This window comes from Musa acuminata, chromosome BXJ1-9 (assembly GCF_036884655.1).
Source record: "Musa acuminata AAA Group cultivar baxijiao chromosome BXJ1-9, Cavendish_Baxijiao_AAA, whole genome shotgun sequence".
NCBI classification, from domain to species: domain Eukaryota; kingdom Viridiplantae; phylum Streptophyta; class Magnoliopsida; order Zingiberales; family Musaceae; genus Musa; species Musa acuminata.
In genome coordinates this window covers 4,427,064-4,446,593 of record NC_088335.1, presented here as the reverse complement: position 1 = coordinate 4,446,593, position 19,530 = coordinate 4,427,064, and the positions used below count along the sequence as shown (strand labels likewise).

Sequence of the window (19,530 nt, the reverse complement as noted above, 5' to 3'; positions counted from 1 at the left end):
AGGAAGGACAAAGAATTGCAGCTTGTAGATCAAACCACAAAAGCCAGAGACACTTTCTCATCAAGATGCAACAAGAAATGCATGTACAATTCACATCCATTCATCTGCAATAGGAAGTCATCATCAACTCATCATATGTCAGAAGAGAATTCCATCTCTTCCGGGGAGGAAGAGAGGAGAGCTGAAACTACAACAAGGCTGGTGGAGAAGGATTGACGACGATGTGCCGCAGGGGGTGGGCGACATCACCGCCACCCGCATGCTTGACGAACTCAGCCGGGGTGAGGAAGCTGCCATGGCAGACGCACACTATTCTTACATCTTCTCCCTTCTTATATCTGTAGAGGAGGCCCTCAATTCTTCTTCCATTGGGACCATCTCCCCTGGTGGAGACACAGGGCATGTCTTCCATCATGTTCCTCCCCAGACTTGCGTCGGCGGTTGCATCTGCAACCTTCTTCAGAGGATCTTCCTCTCCTGCAAAAGGATGAGTATTTATTCCAACTTCCGAAATAAGAACTGATTGAATTGTGGAGGTGTCGCTGAAATATGTATTATTTCTAAAAACAGGCTGACTAAAACATGATAAACAAGAAAGGAGACATAAAATTCGTCTTCTTTTCCTGATGAACAGAAGAAAAACATTGAATGTAGGCACGTAAAATTGGAGCACCGACATCAAGTGAAGACTGTTTTTGCTTTAGAATATTATCACCATTCTAAAAATTAAATGAACTAAACAAATGATGATCTTCCAGAAAGTTCATCGTAAAATGTTAATATTTTCTAATCCATTTCCTTCTCCAGAGAAATTGATTCAATGTGGTCCTTCTTACTAATAAGGTTGATACGTACCGACAGAAAAATTACTTATTAGTGAGTGGAATAAGTAAAGGCATAGTGGTAGATGTAAGTAATTACATGATAGCTGCTTATTCTCAAGAAGATAAAATCCCTAAAATCCTAAGAGAAATGCAAATACCATGCGATAGGCGATACACATGATATTAGTCTAAGATTGCCTATTATGACATAATTATCCTAAGAGCACTTTTATTGCTAGAAGTGACGCAAATTTATGACCAAATAACAGATATGAGAGTGATTAAAAGTTAAAGCTCATCATTACGACTCACAATCTAAACTATCTTTAAATAATGACGAAACGATGGAACTCGTCATTTCTATTCCGTGTTCAAAGTATTTTCAGAATATGACATGAAAAATCTACGATGAAAAGACAAAATCTCTCATTACATATTCAAATAATGACATTATGAAATAATGGAACTTGTTGATGATTTTAAGTATCTTCGATGATCTAAAATGATACTGAAAATGCAGGATAAAAAGGTGAAACTGACAACGTACGGTTCCAAGTATTTTCAGATAAATTATATGATGAAATCGAACTTATTATTGACGACAAGAAAAACATTCAAACAATTATATGAGAATCTATGACTATCGTGAAAAAGGTGAAACTTGTCATTACAGCTCATGATTTAAAGTATCATCGACAAAAATTATATGATGAAACAGTGGGACTTGTTGTACATGATCTAAAGTGTCTTTGATGTCGTCTGAAAATTCCTATTAATTACATGAATATTACAATAGCACTTTTGTCACCGATAATGAAGTATCAGAGGCTGACAAAATAACCAAACTTGTTGTTACTACTCCTTATTTGAAGCATATTCTGCGAATGATACTTGCTGTTACTATCTATTTGAAGTATCTTCAAATGTTGTGTTAGTGAAAAGGAAAATGTTGAACAAACTACAAACACAAATTGTGTGACAATTAAGATATAGTTATGATGGTCAGATTTCAAGGCTTAGATAATTATGCTAAATATTTTGAGCTCGAGTTCCAAAAAGAAAGTGATGTTCATGCAACTTTGGATAAGTCCTGCAGAGAATGTTGACATCCTAAAACTTAAATTGTCACACATACAATGCTCATTTACTTCGATACCTTTGGACCGATACCGAGCAAGAAACCATGAACACAAACTACCGAAACCATTTAGCCAGTGTTGATAGAGAAAAGCACTAGCAATACACAATTCAAGCAACAACATACTTGAAACAGTACTGTAGAAAACAACCAAGACATAGTTCTTTGTCCATCAAGAATACATCATACTTGAACCACTAGCAAACTACAATTATTACTATTCCACCTCAAGAATCGATCATTCTGCCTACTATAAGATAAATAAATTCGTCGATAATAAACATAAGAAAGATCGAGTTTTTTTGTGCACCAACTCATCATCAACAAGATAGATAACAACATGGATTAACCAAGAATCTAAGCACTGACGTAGTACCTCGAGCCGGCGTCTGGCTCTCGACCTCGGACACACTGAAGGAGCTGCTGCCCTGCGATCCAACTGACCCCTGCGCCACTGTGCTGTTAGGCCCCGCTGCCCACGCCGGTGGCCTTGGAGGAATGACTACGTCGAACACCCCACTGAACTGGGTTCCGATGGGAAGGCTGAGGCGGCCGTCGACTGACATGGCTGCCGCCAAACTCTTCCCTCCCTCATCTTTCAGAGCACCCGATTTGATCGAACTCCTCTTCTCCAGCCTCTTCCTCTTCGCCTCCAACCTTCTCAAGCCCTGCGATTCCTTCCTCTTCCTCCTCTCTTCCTCCGATTCCGTTGGCAACGAGCTCGCTCTCACGAGGGTTGGCGTCACCGTGAAGAAGTCGTGCTCCCTCGGCAGCGACGAGAAGGACGCGATCGACGACGACCGAACCAGCTTCTTCCCCTCCGGATCCACCCCGAAGCATCCGGCGAGGGAGAGGCCGAGGGAGAGATTGAGCTCGACCTCATCGGACTCCCCGCCCAGCGCCTCCGCTTGCTCACTGGAGAAGTTGTTTCCGGACAATCTATGGAGCAAATCTCTCGGGAAGCTCTCGATAGCCGACGACGGGCGCTCCAGTTCCCCCTCCGCTGCCTCTGCTTCCATCAGTACACCCAAAAGAAACGGCAACGAAAAACTTCGATCAAAAACCGAACTTCTTCTCGCAGATTTGATTTCTTATCGATTCATTTCGAACCAGGGAAATGGTTTTGGGTACGAACCAAATATTAGGGGAAATTTGAAGGAAAAATTGTGCCAGACAAACACAGAAGACATGGGACGAGGAGAAAACAGAGGATAGAACACAAAAAGGAGATCTTTGAGCCCCAAATATCTCAAATTCATCGGACAAATTGATGAGAGTGAAGAAAAACGAGACCAGCCGAAGGGGATACGCAATTAGACATCAAAGTAGAGAAGGAATCTGTGAGAGAGAGAGAGAGAGAGAGAGAGAGAGAGGGAGGGAACTATTCGCTGCTGAGCCGAGGACAATTGTGACGCTCAAAATGCCCCTATCTGAGGGATGGGCGCCGGAGGCGGGAGGACACGCATCCAGCCGGGAGAAGGGGAAGGGCCGCAGGTGGCGAGGGACGAGGCCGCGTCGACGCGAAACAAGCGGCTCGGAGCCGATGAAGTGGCAGCATGTTGTCCGAAGCACACGTCTCGTAACGTCTGGAGCTTCTTGACCATATAGACACGTGTCGGTGCCCCAGCCGACTGCCCACCCTGAAGTCACTATCGTTGTAGCTGTCAGCTGGTCGATGCAGAGTTCGACCGAATCACCCCTCGAGAGTGTCGGGGTGATGCTACCTCTTCCTGAAAGATGGAATACCGTTGTGGCTCCCACGTTTCAGGAGGCTCACATCACCCCGACAAATGTAGGGTTGGTTCGGCCACGTTGACCTAAAAGCCACAACTGAGGTCGCCACTGCCGGGATTACGCATCTCCGGAATGCGAGAAAGGCGTGGGATTGGCATTTGAATATGTGCCACTCACGTCTCAAGCCGTGACTTAAGTGGCGTAGAAAGCGTTTCGCTGCCACGTGGGTAAGAAGGAAAAGTGTTTATTGTTTGAAATAAAAAGAGACTCGATTCTGTCCACACGATACTTTAAGTAAGGTTAGCATATATAAACCAACAATAAGTAATTCAAATTTACTAATCATACTTTATAGAATATTTTATGATAAATACAGAAAAAAAACAAATTAGCATATATTATGCCTAGAAAATATATTGGCATTTTACCTTAAAAAATCTTTACGATTAGATTTTTACTTGATGAGGGTTCTCTAATTGATTTTTATTTGATGACGTCCTTTTATCATCTTGATGAAAATATCTCACCATCATCATTTTGTCTTCGATACACCGTCGCCCAACACCATCGCCTACTTGGTGACCTCCCGCTCCTCTAAATTATTGTTAGTATTTTTTTCATTTCTTCTATAACTTTTCACTCCCCTCTTTACCTTTTAACGTTAGTGTCACCATCTTATCCTCTATCAACTATCTTATTTGTCTTTATCATAATAACCCTACTTAACCCCTTCTCACGGGCAATAGGGAACCCTTCCTCCTCGTCACTATCGTGAATGAGAAGAGGTGACAATAGTTATATTAAGAAAAATATAAGGAGGAGCAAGAGGAAGACTATAATGATATTAACAAAGGCAAAGGGATAGTTTATGGAGAGCAGGCGATGGCAATAACAATACGAAAGAAAGAGAGGTCATAAAAGAGATAGCGATAATCTATTATCGATGATTAAGAGTTTGTGTGGGGGGGGGGGGGGCAGAAGAATATTTTATAAAAATAGTTAAAAAATAATACCTTTAATTTAAAACTAATTCCGGAGGTGTAATCGGTTAAAAGTCAGACTCTATAATTATTTTTAGGTAAAATAAATTGCAGATCGAAAAGTTCAATTGGGACCAAACATTAAACTGCTAATTTTTTTCATCCAATGGGGAGTAGAATAGACGACATTAATTAGTTCATCAATGGCGATGCAACAGCGGTGGTTGCCCCTTCGAAGCTCCAAAGGCTGTCCCCATCACCCAACCAACAAAATATATTTGCTCCTGTTCGGCAGAAAGTCACCAAACGAAAGCTATCGGAATCATCACATCACACGTATTCATCGATTTCATGATCCACTCGCACCTTCTGGGGCTGTTCATGGAAATAACTTGATCGATCATGTCACAATCGTCATGGTGACGTGAACGTGATAGAATGTGGTCGGTCCTTGCAATAATCGAAGCCGACACTCACAATGTGATCCATGCAATGGCAAATGCGGATGAGGTCGGGTCCAGTCCGACGGACGGGCAATCGGGCCACACGCATTCACGCTCATCGTACTGTCACGGACTTAGCTGGTTTTGCGTAAGTCGTGCGGCACCCTTGCGTGTTCGTCCGTAAAGGTCAGCCTCCCCGAAGCCTCACATTGTCCCTTATGACCAACAAAAGAGAGAACGGGTTAGAGAGAACGCCTCAATCGGGATCCACAAGCAAACATCTCCGAAAAATACTTCATAGACAATGCAAATTACAAACAGACTTTACAAGCTCTGAACAGTGGTACAACAAAGGGTAAAATGGTTCATTACAGACCGAAAATCTCTTACACGTGTCCACATGACACAACCTTTATTTACAAGCCTAAAGAGACCACCAACTCAACTAAAATGGGACTATTAAGCCTTCGGATACCCCTCTACATGCTGTACAAGGTATGAACATACCAAAAGATTCAGACATACATATGACAGTACGACCTTCCGCGTGATGTTGACGCATCATTGGCCGCCGTCCGATGACTCGTTGGCCGGTCTCTGGAACAAAGGAACGGCTGAAATCGACGGGTGCGTACAAGAAAAATATGCGAAGACGAAGCTCGCGTGTCACCAACCTCACGGGCGGGACCCACAGATCGACCCCCTCGATGCGTGAGACGCATTCGATGTGGGCTCCCACCTCACCGTCCTCGGTTTGTTTATTAGCATGTCGTTACGTTGTCTACACCTCTCTTACCCGACGGGAACGCTCGTGTAATAATGGTCGTCATTATTATAATATTGTATGTTATTGTTTAAGGCATCACACTAAAACACTATCAGGAGACTTTTACCCTTTGTCTTTTATCTTCCTCATAGTCCATTATTTTCATCATTACCTTCGTCTTAAACATCTTTTATTATGTCATCTTGAAAGGTGATATTCTCTACCCTCTATTCTATCTCATATATTTTAATTTTTTTATAGATCTTTATTCATTTTCATCCTTTTTTGCTAACTCTATTAAACGAACATAGCACAAGCATGGGTTATACCTAAGTTAACGAAAGTCTTAATTATCTTCTTTCCCTTTTGTCAATATCAATGATCATGATATACGATAATTAACGTGACAAAGGCAACGAAGATGATATCGTGATTACGTCTTTGTATTTAGTCTCATCTCTCATCTTAACACTAGATAACGATAAAAGCCTTACAATAAAACGATTGTTAGTAGGGTAAACAAACGGTGTATCTTTTATAAAATAAGGGATACTTGGTTGGAATAAAACAAAAGACAACGTTATGTGAGAAAAGTGAAATATTCAGGTTTTTTTTTTTTTTGGAATTTGCCCTTTATTTATCTCTCGCCACAAGTTTTTTTTTTTCTTTCGTCTATAAATAGCGGAAAATTCGGTTCGCTTTCCGCTTTAAATTTCTCCTCTCCTCTCTCTCTCTCTTTACGAGTTTCTAATAACCACTCGGATTACAGACGGGGGAGGTACGAAACCCTGGACTTAGATCTGTGCTTCTATCGGTTGAATCTCTCGTTTCTCTTCGTTTTTGCTGCATTCGTGTCTCGATCTCCTTTGCGATAGCTTCGGAGTCGATGTTCTATAGGTTCGCTGCGCTGTTCGTGACCCCTCCGGGATTGTTCCCGGTAGTTCTGATCTTATCTTCGGATTTGGTGTTCCGTTGAGGCATTTCAACCGGAGCGCGTGTTTTTTGTGGTGAATTTTGGATTTTTGCCTTACCTGAGTGGTGCTTGCTTTATAGGGGATTTGGGATCGTAATGTGGATTTTTCTTTCATATCTTGTTTTCTCTGGTTATTTCTCGATCGACATTGTTTTTAGGAGTCTCTGGTGGGTTGGAGTGACCACTGTTCCAAAATGAATCGAGATCATCGATTGGGTTTACTTGCAGGCTTTGCTATCGTTAGAACATTTTTGATGTTTCAATATCTGTATACAGCGATGACATAGTTCTGTTTCGTGATCTTTAGGCATAGAATTCCGTTGTATTTTTGATGCATTGTAGGTTTGAATAAGAATTATTGACATGTCTGGACATTAGGGCTTATGGTTGTCGAATACGAAGAATAGACGCACTGCTGTTTAAGACGAAATATGAAGTACATCTTGTGGAACATCATCCTGTGGTGGTATTTGACTATTTGTAACATTGAGTATAATCTACTGAAGGAATTGGAGGCAACACTAGGTTAATGCCTGTTTACATTGACTTGGAGAGAAGTTGAAATGATGACTTGGTTTTGATCCCTAATAAATTTACCTGGGCGTCATAATTTTCTATCTGATACTTTCTTATATACAATTTGCAAGCAGTAGAGGTTACGGGAGGCCACATAAGAAGAACAATAGATCTAGAAGGTCAACTTTGAGCTGTGACCAGAAATCAATATTGTTATTTGAACAGATTGGCTTGCTCTGTCACTACAACCATGAGGCTCCATTCATTAGAATGAGATACAATCATAATGCTACTTGTTTCCTTATGTAACTATTTTACCACGATCCTCTGAACTTTGATATGCTTATCTGCTTATGCTAGCATGTAGATTACGTGCTATAGAATGATATAATGATTCAATTTAGCTGAATCTTAATTCTGCCTGTGTTGGAGTAGAATCCTCTTAGGAGAAAAAAAGCATTAGTAGATTCTGGATGAGATCACATTGTTGTCTTGATACCTGCTTTTTTAGGCTCAGATTTTGAGCCACCATTTGAGGTTCTCAAAATTCATCGAAGCACAAGTGCCACGAACATTTTCAAAGGGCAAAGAAAATGCTGTTCTGCGATATGTTTTTCTATTATCTCTCTAATGTTATATTAATATGTGTATTTGTGGAAGGGGTAAAGAATTTTTCTCTCTGAATAAGGGAAGAAGACCAACAGTTGAAGAAGCTATTTTCTTCATAAATATTGGATAACAGGTTCAATGATTAAATTTTCTCACAATCAACTCATTCGTGTCTCTTACTCTTGTTAAGATCTCATCCTCCATCGATACCGATTTTTTTCTTCTATTGCTTCATTACTTTTCTGCATTTTTTTTCCCCCAAAATTTGGTGTTTTTCTTATACTTTCTAACATAATGTTATACTATTTGAGCTAAAGAGCCAAATAAGCTTTTTTAGTTCGATATTAGTGCATGGTTGGTATGTTAAGTGAGCCATGTAATATGTCATGGACTTGGTCTCGGGCTTCATGCTTGGTTTTTAAGAGATATCGACAGTTTTATGCCCTTTGAGCTTTTATCAAGTTTGATGAGCCAGAAGTTTTACTTGGTGAATCCAAAGCACAGCTTTGCAAAACTTCTTATTCCTGTATTTTTTTTTAATTTTGAAATTCCCTGAACCTTAAGTGGTTTGATAGGATGGTCTCCTCCTATTAGGTAATTACCTTTCTTGGAGGGTTAGCATGATACCTCCAAAGAGACAAAACAAGAGAAGAGAGGAGTGAAGTTGGAAGATTTATAGGTATGTGAGAAATTTTATCCAAGCAAATGCTTCTGGACTTGCATGCTTAAATTGTTTAGAGGACGAGCTAATCTTGACCCTCAAAGATTTTCTCTAAAAAGGTTTACAACATAAAGTACGAGTCTTAGTAGGATTATCACTGGTTTAAGCTATACTATTATAACAGAGCATAGGTTGTGTGATTTAAGCTTAATCCAAACTCATTCTTACTAGAGATATTCTCTGGTAATGTGGTTTATGGATCCTTAGTGTTGCCTTTGAGGAAAGGAACAAATGGAGAAAGTGCTAAAAAGTCTTCTATGTTCTTTCCTCAAGAGTAATTGATGGTGGAAATTTAAAAATTGACATGCCAATTGCCAAGAGTGGTACTGGGCTCTTTGTGTGGGCCTTTGGAACTGTCATCCAGTGTTCATGTTATCTATGGTGTTATAAATGTAGGCTTTATCAATACATATGCATAATGAAGAGAGCCAATGAAATGGCACATTCACCTACAAACCTCTTTAGTTTTTATTTTAAAAACCAATGTGTGTGGCAATTTTAAACTATTTATCAAATTAGAGATTTTAAGAGCTGCTTTTAACTGCCGAAACCACAAAACAATTTTGAGTACTTGGATCTCTGCAAATCAGGTCCTAGGGTGTCATGATTGCTGAATTAATAATTCTGACCTATTATTTCTGTTCTTTTGTTATGTCTATTCCTCAATTCACTTTTAATTATCAGTACTATTCACACTTGCAGCTTCCCAAAATTTGCAGCTTGTCGAGTCAAGCATGGGTCGTGGAGTAAGCAGCGGAGGTGGTCAGAGTTCTTTGGGCTACCTATTTGGTAGCGGCGAGGCTCCCAAATCTACTGGAGAGACTGCTGCACCAGCTCAGAAATCACCTTCACCACTACCAGTTGACAACAAGAAGCAAATCCCTGCAGGTATTCAAGGGAACCTTGCAAATAACTACCACCGTGCAGATGGGCAGAATTGTGGAAATTTCATCACGGTATGATCTCACTATCTCTATTTGTCATATTTATCTGCGCTCGAAGTGCATTTGTTCTATTTATCATTTTATATTGCACCTGATATATGTTGGGAGAATATTTAGCTTGCAAATTCATTATTATTTCACCACGAAAAAGCATAATTTTTTTTCTCTGAGTATGGAATTCTTCACTTGCATCTACTTTGGTAACTTTGCTATATAATGATATAGTTGATATTAGCTGGACGGGTATATATGTCAGTACACAGTCATAAACTATACTTTCTGATGTGAACACCAATTCTCATTTTCTCGGTCCCTATTTACTACAGACTTGTGCCTGTTGCTATTAAGCACTTGCAGCCATTTGGTGTGATGAAAGTGGATATCAGTCTTGATCTCGAGTTCTCAGAATTCTTTTAAGTTTTTGGAATCAAGTTCTGCAAGCGTTATCCAGAAGCCTACATCTCCAAACTCAATTTCTAATAAGTTCCTTTATTTGTTAGAGGAGTTGTGTCAATGACCATAAAGTAATTTTTTTTCTTAATATTGGTTCAAATGGGTTTTCTGGATAATATACAAGTATTTTAGCAAGAAAGAAAAAGAAAGAGAAGGGAAAAGGAAAAGATACATGTTGGGTCATGATTGAAGTTGTTATTTTTCTATACATATTGGGTCATGAATGGACTTGTTATTTTACTATGTAGGTATCTGGTTATTTACCGGAATAGTATTATTTCATCAAAAAAGTATTACTAATAATATTGTGTCAAGCTAGATAAAGTAATAAAAAAAGTTAACCAAAATTTTCTTGATTCATATAGAAAAGTGTACAGATGCAGAATGCAATTCTGTGGTGTTTCCTTTTGTGAAATTGACTAGCCACTGAGCCGAAGTCTGGGTCAGGAGAGTGAGAGCAACAACGAGTGGAGTTTCCCTGCTTCTTTTTTTCACTTCTAAGACACTAGACATGGAACTTTTAGTGTAAGTCCATTTTGACTCCTAATGTTCATGAAATTGAACAGCTTCATGTGCAAAATCAGCAATATATCCTGAAAACCTTATAGCAACTTATTATGATCTTTTGTCTCTGGTGTTATTTGATCAGATACTGACATTGATGGAGTTGCTTAAATGTTGCATGCTGATCCTAAAACATGAGTTGAAATAAAATGCTGTTAGTCCAAGACATAAATATTCCACTCTCTTGAAGAGTTTTCTATTTGCAGTTGCGGAATAAATGCTAACCTATAGTTGGACTGGCACATTACAATTGAGTGTAGGTGCTATTGTCTCATCCTTCTTCTATAACAAGGAAATTGGCCTTCAGATGCATTCCAAGATTCATATATTGCTTATCGTTTTGACTAGACATTGGAACCTTTGTTCAAACTGTATTGGTTTGATTGAAACAGTAGTTAACCTGACAAGAGTACTTATGTCAGAGCTTACATGCCTAAGTTGCAGCTGGTGATGATTATGTTCTTGAGTTAGGGAGGATCTGAGGTATATTCATGATGATGGTAAAATGGTCAAAGTTTTGATAAGGTTCTTTTGGGAGACAAGGTGTATTCACAGTGAGGTGATCTTGTTTTCCCACCAGACAGGGGTACCTCTCTTTATTATTATGAACTTGTAAAAGGCAGACGGATGCCCTTTTTTGCTAAAAAAAGAAAACAACTTTTAGCCATTCAGTTCTCAAGTGCCATTATCCTAATACAAACTAGGTTCACTTTTCTGCTTATTTCCTCATTTTGGCATCAATTTATTAGGCAATAAAATCCAGGCAACTCTTAGCAAAAACACTTGTGTGTTTGCTTTCTCAATCTACAGGCAGACTTCGTGTCAAACCAGCTTTTCCTGTCTTTGCAAACATAAAGCTACTGCTGGTATGACCAATGTGATGACTATCTTCATCTTATCAGCCGTAGATGCTTGTGAAAAGTGACGCTTGGATGGTGTATTCTTGCTGTACCTTCTACTGTTGAGAGCTACTTCTTGTCATTGCCTGTTTTGCAGGATCGACCTTCAACGAAGGTGCAAGCTGCTCCTGGTGGTGGTTCTTCCCTAGGTTACCTTTTCGGTGGTGGCGGCAACTGACGAGGCTCTCTGCTTGTGGCAGAGAGAATCTGTCGAAGAAAACTATTGCTACTTGCAGCTGTTGGGAAGACACGGTTTGCACCTCTGCAGTTGGCAAGGACTCATGATTGTGTAAGCTATAAATCAGTGTTGGAAACAGAATTCGTTGCTTTCTATTCTGCCCTTAAATTACTGGTCCTGGCACCATGTTCCATCTCCAAGTCTTGATTAGATGTTAAGGTATGTTACAGAAATCCCTTTATGTTTATGTTGAAATTATATTTGCATTCTTGCAGTCTTAGGTACTGCAATTGGAATTTTGCAGTAGTAAAGTTCAAGTCTCGTGTCAGTAGTAGTAAAGTTCAGTTGTCTCAATTGGAGGAATCCGTCAAGTCTCGTGTCTTTAAGCATTTCCAATCATTTGCGATAAGTCAAAATTTAATTTTCATTTATAGCTAGTTGATTTTCATTTATATTTCGGAATTTTGTGTTCATCAATTAAATTATGTTTCTTAATAGAAAACTTTGAATTGAGATTATTACTATTTCAGGATTCCATATATTGAAATTAATAACACAATCGTGTATATAAGAGCTAATTATATATTATCTTTTATAATTAATTATTTTCAGTATTCAGATCTTTATATTTTCAAAAGTTACATAAGATTTTTATATTTAGAAAAGTGAAACATTTAATTTCATTGTTTTAACAAAATTTTTTATTTTTAATTCTATAAAAATATCTTTTTAACCGTGTAAAGGATCTTAATATTTCATTTTTATAAGTATATAGAGTCAAATGTAATTTTGAATATGTAAGGATTGGGATATTGTGGCTAATTAATTATAGGGGTAATATATAATTAGTCACATACACTTCTTAACTCTCAATCTTAATTTCTCCTTTCAAGCATGTATCTATCGTTTTGAGCTCTTGAATGTGTTGCGATTGAGATGTTATGGATAGCTAATTATACGGGTAATCATATACACTTCTTAACTCTCAATCTCAATTTCTCCTTTCAAGCATGTATTCATCGTATCGTTTCAAGCTAATATGTATATTAAAGCCGTGGAGTTATTTTTTAAATATCTTCGGTTGGTCTTGGAGGGCCTAAAAGTATATTTATTTGATATAATAATCAGATTATTTGAGACATAAAAATATTAAAATACCCTTGTCTATATATTTATTATCAACGATATTTGAATTTTTTAAACGATTTCTTCTTTTTAATATAATAATCTATAAAAAATATTACTATATCCACATTTTATCATCCCTTCGACGTGCTGTTTCGTTCCTATCATTATGAAAATAACATATTTTATATTTTAAGAGCCTCCGATCTGATTTGTCAATCAATTGGTTCGACCAATCATTGATATTATTCATTCGGTTTTAATAACTATACTTTGGATCCAATTTGTTTTGATTTTATTTCTGTAAAGATGTCTTGGCTTAAAAGTGTTGGTTCATAATGGCTCATGAACCGGACAAGGGGGGAACAAACCGGACCGTGAACCGGCCTGACCGGACCATAGGGTTTCCAACCTGTTCCACTTCATGAACCGATCAAACCCTAAACCTTGTCATGCAAAACCATCGCTCGGATGGCCGCGAAGACCGACGGTGGAAACCCTCCCATGCCGTTGTTCTCAAACCCCGACGACATCTCCCGCAGTCGAAGCCTGACGCCGAGACTACCGTCGGAGTCCCCCTCATCACGTCCGTCTCCGAGTGGGATGATCTCGGAAACCGATGCGGCCATCGCCGAATTAGCCTCCCGTTTCGCCGAAAACCTCAGGGCAAGTTCAAACGTCCCAAATCCCTTAGTAAAGGCGGGTTCTTGGGGCCTCTTGACCTCGTCCTTGCGAACGGCTCCTAAAGAATCCGTCGGTTGCGTCGCTGCAGACCCATCTGGCGCCGAATTCGCGCGTGCGGGGAGAGAGAAGCTGGGATTTCTGATAGGTCCGGATGTTTCCAGTGGGATCGCCGTGTGCTGCGTTGTTCTCGAGGAATGGGAAGTTCTGGACGCCCTGCTTCCGCGAATCTGACGGAGAAGCTTGTGGAGATGAATCAAAATGAGTCGCTCTATCCCTTGGCCAAGCATGTCTCGGATCTCCGGTTCTCGGAACCTCTCTGTTCTTGGCATTTCTCGTCACCGACTAAGGATTCTTATCATAGATGGTTGCGGCGAGAAAGCAATGGGAAAGCCAAACTCTTTTAGCTATTAAGAAGTCTACCCGAGTGGGCCTGCCGAAGAAAGTGACAAAACTTGCTAGAGAGGCTTCAATTCTACCAATGATGGCTTACGATGGTTTCAGATGTGTGCTTGCGTTATGTGTTTGGGTAATCGGATGCAGATGGACTTGTGTTATCTCCAACGATCTCGATACTAGATTGAGAGAAGATACTGAATCTGATTTGCTACTTTAAAGTGGTTGATGCACCAGCAACGATTCCTGGAAGCATGCCCCTGTCCTTTAGCTGGATCAGTGCTGGGCTTGAGAGCCTCTGAGACTGTTTCTTCACTTGAATCCACCAATAAAGGATTGACCTTGGTGTTAGATGAACATTTCTCATACTTGGTCTTGGGTTCTGAGTTCCATGATGATATGAGAGCTGCTGACAATGTTGTTAGCTCTCTGGCACTGGGGAAGAACTTGTCTTGTCTTGTCCTTTAGAGGATACAGTCGAGGACCTGCTATTGGAAATTAGACAGAAACAAGGTTTTAAGTGTGAGCTTTTCTCCGAGGTAGTCAGAAGTGAGAGTTCAAAACATTTCCTGGTACAAACCATGTTCGGGTTTGTTTCTTGGATTGAAAATGGAGGTAATTCTCATTTCTGATCCTTATTACACTTATCAAAATACTTCTATAAAATGAATTTTTGACGTGATAATTGTTCCTGTGAAGCGAGAAAGATGTACTTGGTGGATGTGAATGATTGGACCTGTTGCAGATTCAAGGTAGTCTGGTATCTGGAGGTACTTCTCTTATAGCTTTGTTGGCTTTGTATTGATCATGATGTCATCCAGTCTCATGTTTTTTATCTCATTTTATCTATTAGATAAATTTTTGCACCATGATGCCAATGCAGAAGGACTCAGTACATCACACGTTTTTATTTCTTGGCTTACATAGATATTATATCATTCATGACATTCTGATCCATAAGGACCAAACCATACATCATACAGTGAAAACACAGTGGTCAGATACATAGGATTATTGTAGATCATGGCTACAAACTCTTTAACATGAAGAAAACAAGGAAGAGTTTAGTCCTCCCATGTCTCAAAGTTGCCATTGACAAAGTTATAATGCGCTCCAATTAACTTCAATGATTTTTTCTCTACAGCTTCTTTCACAAAGGGGTAGGTCTTCAGGTTTTGCAGGGACACATTTACAGCCTCCTGCAAAAAGATATAAGGGAGATCAAGCTAAGCTTAGTAAAAAGATAAGACATAGATATGCCGCAGGTATTAACATGATTCAGATTGTTATCAAGTTTTAGTTAGATCTATCAGAAAAGGATTTGATGTGTTAGACCATAAAGGTTTAGCGTTCGATAGTGTAGATTAGATATAACATCTCAAACATGCAATGATGATTCTGGAAAACACTTGGATACTCAGTGAACGACCTACCTGAACTTCACCAAACTTTAGGAGGAAAAGTTCCATTGGTAGTGTGAGTTGAAGGAAGAAGAGAGGGGAGAAAGGAAGAATACCTTTTCACACTTGGTGCACTGCTCCTCAAAAGACAAGGCTGCATGCTCAGCCTTCACCTTGTCTCTTGCTGGTAGGCAAATCTTCACCCAATCCTCTATGAAGTCACTGGGTGGTCAAAATGAGACAAGAAGAATTGATCTGTTAGATGGGTGTTTAGAGAAGAGCAGTCCTTGAGACGCTCACATCAGAGTTAATGCATGCTGTGGGCAGGATTAATGGAACCAGAGTGTTATGCCTCCAATTTCAACAGTGTGATATAGAAAAGAATCCAAGTCCATGGATATGATTCAGGGTGTGGAATATACTTACGTGCTGGTGGTGCCATCGTCCTTGATGGACATGAGTCCCTTGATGCCACCACAGCGGCTGTGGCCGATGACCATTATGTTCTGCACCTGCACGAGAGAAAAGATGGTGCTGCTTGGTCACACTGTTCTGACAAGTTCAAAGCTGTTGATGTTATCTTTCATGGTCTTCTTTGGTTTGATGCATGGGTTTTTGAGCACTGAATAAGACCTATCTAAATCTCTCTGAGCTGAAACATTTTCTTGCTACTGATGTAGTTCTAAAATCTGCTCATCTGCACATGTAAACTGATCAACTATTTTTCGGTTAATGGAACTGTTTGTTCTAAAGGATCTCATCCAACCATCAACCTTTTGAAGTTTGGCCGCCACTGCTACCTTTTTCTTTTCTTCTATTCTAAAGTAGAAATGCTTCACAGTTCATGAAACATTTCATTTTTAATTTCAGGTTAATTCCTTTTCGAGTAAGGTGAGCGGGAATTCACAAGCTAACATTATTGGCAGAGGAGGATGTATACAAAGAGATGCTGACCTTGAGATGGAGCACAGCATACTCAATGGCCGCTCCAACACCAGAATACTTTACCTGCAGGAAAGAAGAAAAGCATAAATGGGAGTTAGCAATGGCGGACTTGTATAGAAGCAGCCGCAGCATGTGTTACACTTAACAGGAAAGGTTTAAGGATATGTATGTATACATTACCTGGTCATAGGGAGGGACCATGTTGGCTATGTTGCGGATGGTGAAGGCTTCACCGGGCTGGAAGTTGAGCACCACGGACGGGCACACACGGGAGTCGGCGCATGCGAACACCATGAACTGCACCACCACCACTAATTTAAGCTTATCATTAACAGGAAAATTAAACCTAAACACGCCACACTGTCTTCTCTTTCTCAGTTGAGTATGCTGCAATCCTCCCTCTCTCTTGAATTGTTGTAATTACTGATGACTAGCATATATTTTATCAATTGAAATACTGATCAAGTGAGCTCTTCATTTCAGGTTATTATGAGATTTGAGTTTGGTTAAGCTGACCTTGGGGCTTTGACCCTCTTTGAGTTCAGCAAACAAATCCGACTTCTTCCTGCAATGGATACCACTTCAGCTGTGAAGATGCTAAAGAGGATGAACACATGAACAACGCATAAACTCATGGCTCAGGTGACTCACTCATAGACCTCCTTCTTGAACTGCACAAACCCGGATTGGACCCGCTCCAGTGGCTCCATTTCCTGCAAGTGTTGGACGAAATTACTGGCGATCTCCCCAGGGTTGGAATCCAAGTTTTAGGATAGGGGAGAGGGGAAGGTTTGGTCTTCTTTGGTGTGGTGGTGGTGCCGCCACGCACCTTGCGTTCTTATATATCTTGTGGCTTGTGATCAAAATTGGACTACTCATTGCATATGGTAGGCGGATGTGGTCTTATGGTGTTTGGTGTAGAAGAAGGTTTGGTCTTCGGCTCGACCTTCCTCGTTGACATATGTAGTTGATGTGGCTTATCCAAAGACATAAGAAAAACGCTTTTACATATCTATTATTGTAAGGCTTTGTCGACAGCACACTTGCAATAAAATATTTAAATTACTTTTATAAAATTTATTCACTACAAAACCTTAAATGGCATAATCGTTAATTAGCAACCTTAATACAATCATTAAAAAATAATAATAAAATATAATTTTATTCAATACAATCTTTCAATTATTACTCATTCTAATAAGAATTCTTGAAATTAAGAGATAAGTTGAGATCATTTATATCTCTATTTGCAAAGAGGTATATTAGAAATATTAAAAATTAGCCAAAAAAAAGTAGAAATTACTTATAAAAAATTATTAATTTGGGAGGGATATATGAAACATATTATCCCTATAATTAGTTATTTTAGTATTTTGATCCCTATATTTTTAAAAGATATATAAGATAAAAGTAAACATTGATAAAGATCTTAATGTAATTTTTAAAAATATATAAATCAAGATGCTTAAAAATAACACATTACAATAATATATAATTAGCCCGTGTTAAGTCAGTTTTAAGATTACAAGTCGATCATGTATGCATGAACTCGTGACACTTCCAGTAGGTGCGGAGTACTATATATATATATATATATATATATATATATATATATATATATATATATATATATATATCTATATATGGAGGATCTGCGTTCCCAACTGTGTTCGCCATGGACATGCAGGAGAACAAATGGAGGGGCCGGCTGCTTACCACGGCGGGCGCGACGGTGGTCGGGGCCGCGAAGACGGGAGAGTTCCTGATGAGGCGAGGGAAGGAAGGGGAGGGAGTGGAAGAGGAAGAAGAAGTGGGCTTCTTGTGGATGGCGGTCGTGGGCTTGTTGGCTCGGACAAGTGTAGCGACGCAGTGCACCGCGGCGGTCGTCGACATTGTGCAGCGAAGCGAGGTGTGGTAGGGTATTTATGCCGAGCAACCCGCCAGGACAAGGACGAGGAAGGAAGAGAGAGAGAGAGAGAGAGAGAGAGAGAGAGAGGGCTGTGGGTTTCCTCCACCAGTCGATAGGGATGAGATAGGTTTACAGTCTGAACCAACAAAAAGAGTGGCCACAGGCACAGCCGGGGCAGCAGCCAGAACTTGGGAAAGCAGTGGCGGGGATAGGCATTTGGGATGTTTTGAGGGACGAATGGTGTACAACGCACCACATATAGAAACCTTAAGGAGAATCCATCTTTAATTCCCTCACCTGCTTACAGGTGGATCTTCAATTTTTGTGGGTACCGAAGCTTCCACCAAAGATATTTCATCTTGTTTCTGCTGATAACTCTCCACGTCTGTCTTCCTTTTCATGTGTGGTGCCTGTGTGTGCATTCTCTCTCTCTCTCTCTCTCTCTCTCTCTCTCTCTCTCTTCCTTTGTGGCCAGGCCAGCTCTAGAAAGTTCATTATCTGCAAGCAATCTTAAATCACATTATGATCGACATGTTTGGAATAGCTTGATGATCGAATGCTTAATCAATCATCACAAACAGAAGATGAACATGATAGAAGTTCTCGAGGAGTGCTATAGCCTCTTGCAGACTATGATCCCAAGCAAAACAGGAAGACCAAAATGCAAAGCCATTAATTAGGCTCTTTTAATTCTCCAAGAGTTGTCGGTGAATGTTATGATCTGCAGTTGATGAAACCATGACCACATGCTTGTCATTCAGATCCATTAGGAGATAGTGACCTGATCAGGAGCCAGAATACAGTAATTCTTAGGTTATATGATAGCTTCCTTTGGCTTGGGGTTTCAACTAAGGAAGGTAGATTCATGTATACTTTGCATGGACCTCAAATTTCCACAGCTTTGCATCAAATAAGAGGAGAGAAAGAAAAGAATCAAGTTTCAGATCTAAGTTTTAGCTATCGGCAGATACTTTTTAAGTGTATTACAATGATAACAACTGACATGAGAAGAACATACCTCCGTGCAAATGCACGCATGGAGAGAATGAACGCCATGGTGGACCTTCCACTTTGGCACCTTGATGTGTCATCCTCAAGACGATTATATAGAGATCTGTACCTGCAACTGTGCTGCTGCATGATCTTCTACATCTCTTGTTCCTCGTACCTATGACTGGAAAAGATACATAGGTCTGTTCATCTGCTTACATGCATGCATGCACGAGGGAGATGGGCTCGACAAGAGGTGATGAATGACGAACTCCGAGGACATGCATATGAAAATAAGCTGTGGGAGTGAGATGCACGGTCGAACACCTGAAGCAGGTAAGC

General features: G+C 39.9%; 3 protein-coding genes and 1 pseudogene across 5 annotated transcripts; 2 read left to right on the top strand and 2 right to left on the bottom strand.

The window, feature by feature from the left end:
• Window positions 1-78: 78 nt before the first annotated feature.
• Window positions 79-3,530, bottom strand: LOC103997143 (ninja-family protein AFP3). The gene is made up of 2 exons (XM_009418288.3): window positions 2,339-3,530; window positions 79-477 (listed from the first exon to the last, which is right to left on the bottom strand). The coding sequence occupies exons 1-2, from the start codon at window positions 2,979-2,981 to the stop codon at window positions 188-190; spliced, it is 933 nt and encodes a 310-aa protein (XP_009416563.2). The 5' UTR covers window positions 2,982-3,530; the 3' UTR covers window positions 79-187.
• Window positions 3,531-6,511: 2,981 nt separating this feature from the next.
• Window positions 6,512-12,016, top strand: LOC103997142 (protein SPIRAL1-like 3). 3 transcript variants are annotated; one of them, XM_009418287.3, is made up of 4 exons: window positions 6,646-6,663; window positions 8,578-8,662; window positions 9,424-9,660; window positions 11,662-12,016. In XM_009418287.3, the coding sequence occupies exons 3-4, from the start codon at window positions 9,439-9,441 to the stop codon at window positions 11,740-11,742; spliced, it is 303 nt and encodes a 100-aa protein (XP_009416562.1). In that variant the 5' UTR covers window positions 6,646-6,663; window positions 8,578-8,662; window positions 9,424-9,438; the 3' UTR covers window positions 11,743-12,016. The 3 variants fall into 3 exon arrangements, with proteins under 3 accessions (XP_064938245.1, XP_064938246.1, XP_009416562.1); XM_065082173.1 differs by lacking the exon at window positions 8,578-8,662 and having other exon boundaries at window positions 6,512-6,663; XM_065082174.1 differs by lacking the exon at window positions 8,578-8,662 and having other exon boundaries at window positions 6,535-6,663; window positions 9,407-9,660.
• A 1,013-nt stretch (window positions 12,017-13,029) lies between these two features.
• LOC108953792 (uncharacterized) lies at window positions 13,030-17,298 on the top strand (annotated as a pseudogene).
• Window positions 14,823-18,333, bottom strand: LOC135592617 (carbonic anhydrase 2-like). Its single transcript, XM_065082172.1, has 8 exons — window positions 18,006-18,333; window positions 16,941-17,002; window positions 16,806-16,854; window positions 16,470-16,586; window positions 16,299-16,352; window positions 15,771-15,856; window positions 15,461-15,566; window positions 14,823-15,143 (listed from the first exon to the last, which is right to left on the bottom strand). Exons 1-8 carry the CDS (start codon window positions 18,180-18,182, stop codon window positions 15,009-15,011), a joined length of 786 nt encoding a protein of 261 aa, XP_064938244.1. The 5' UTR covers window positions 18,183-18,333; the 3' UTR covers window positions 14,823-15,008.
• Between the last annotated feature and the right edge of the window lie 1,197 nt (window positions 18,334-19,530).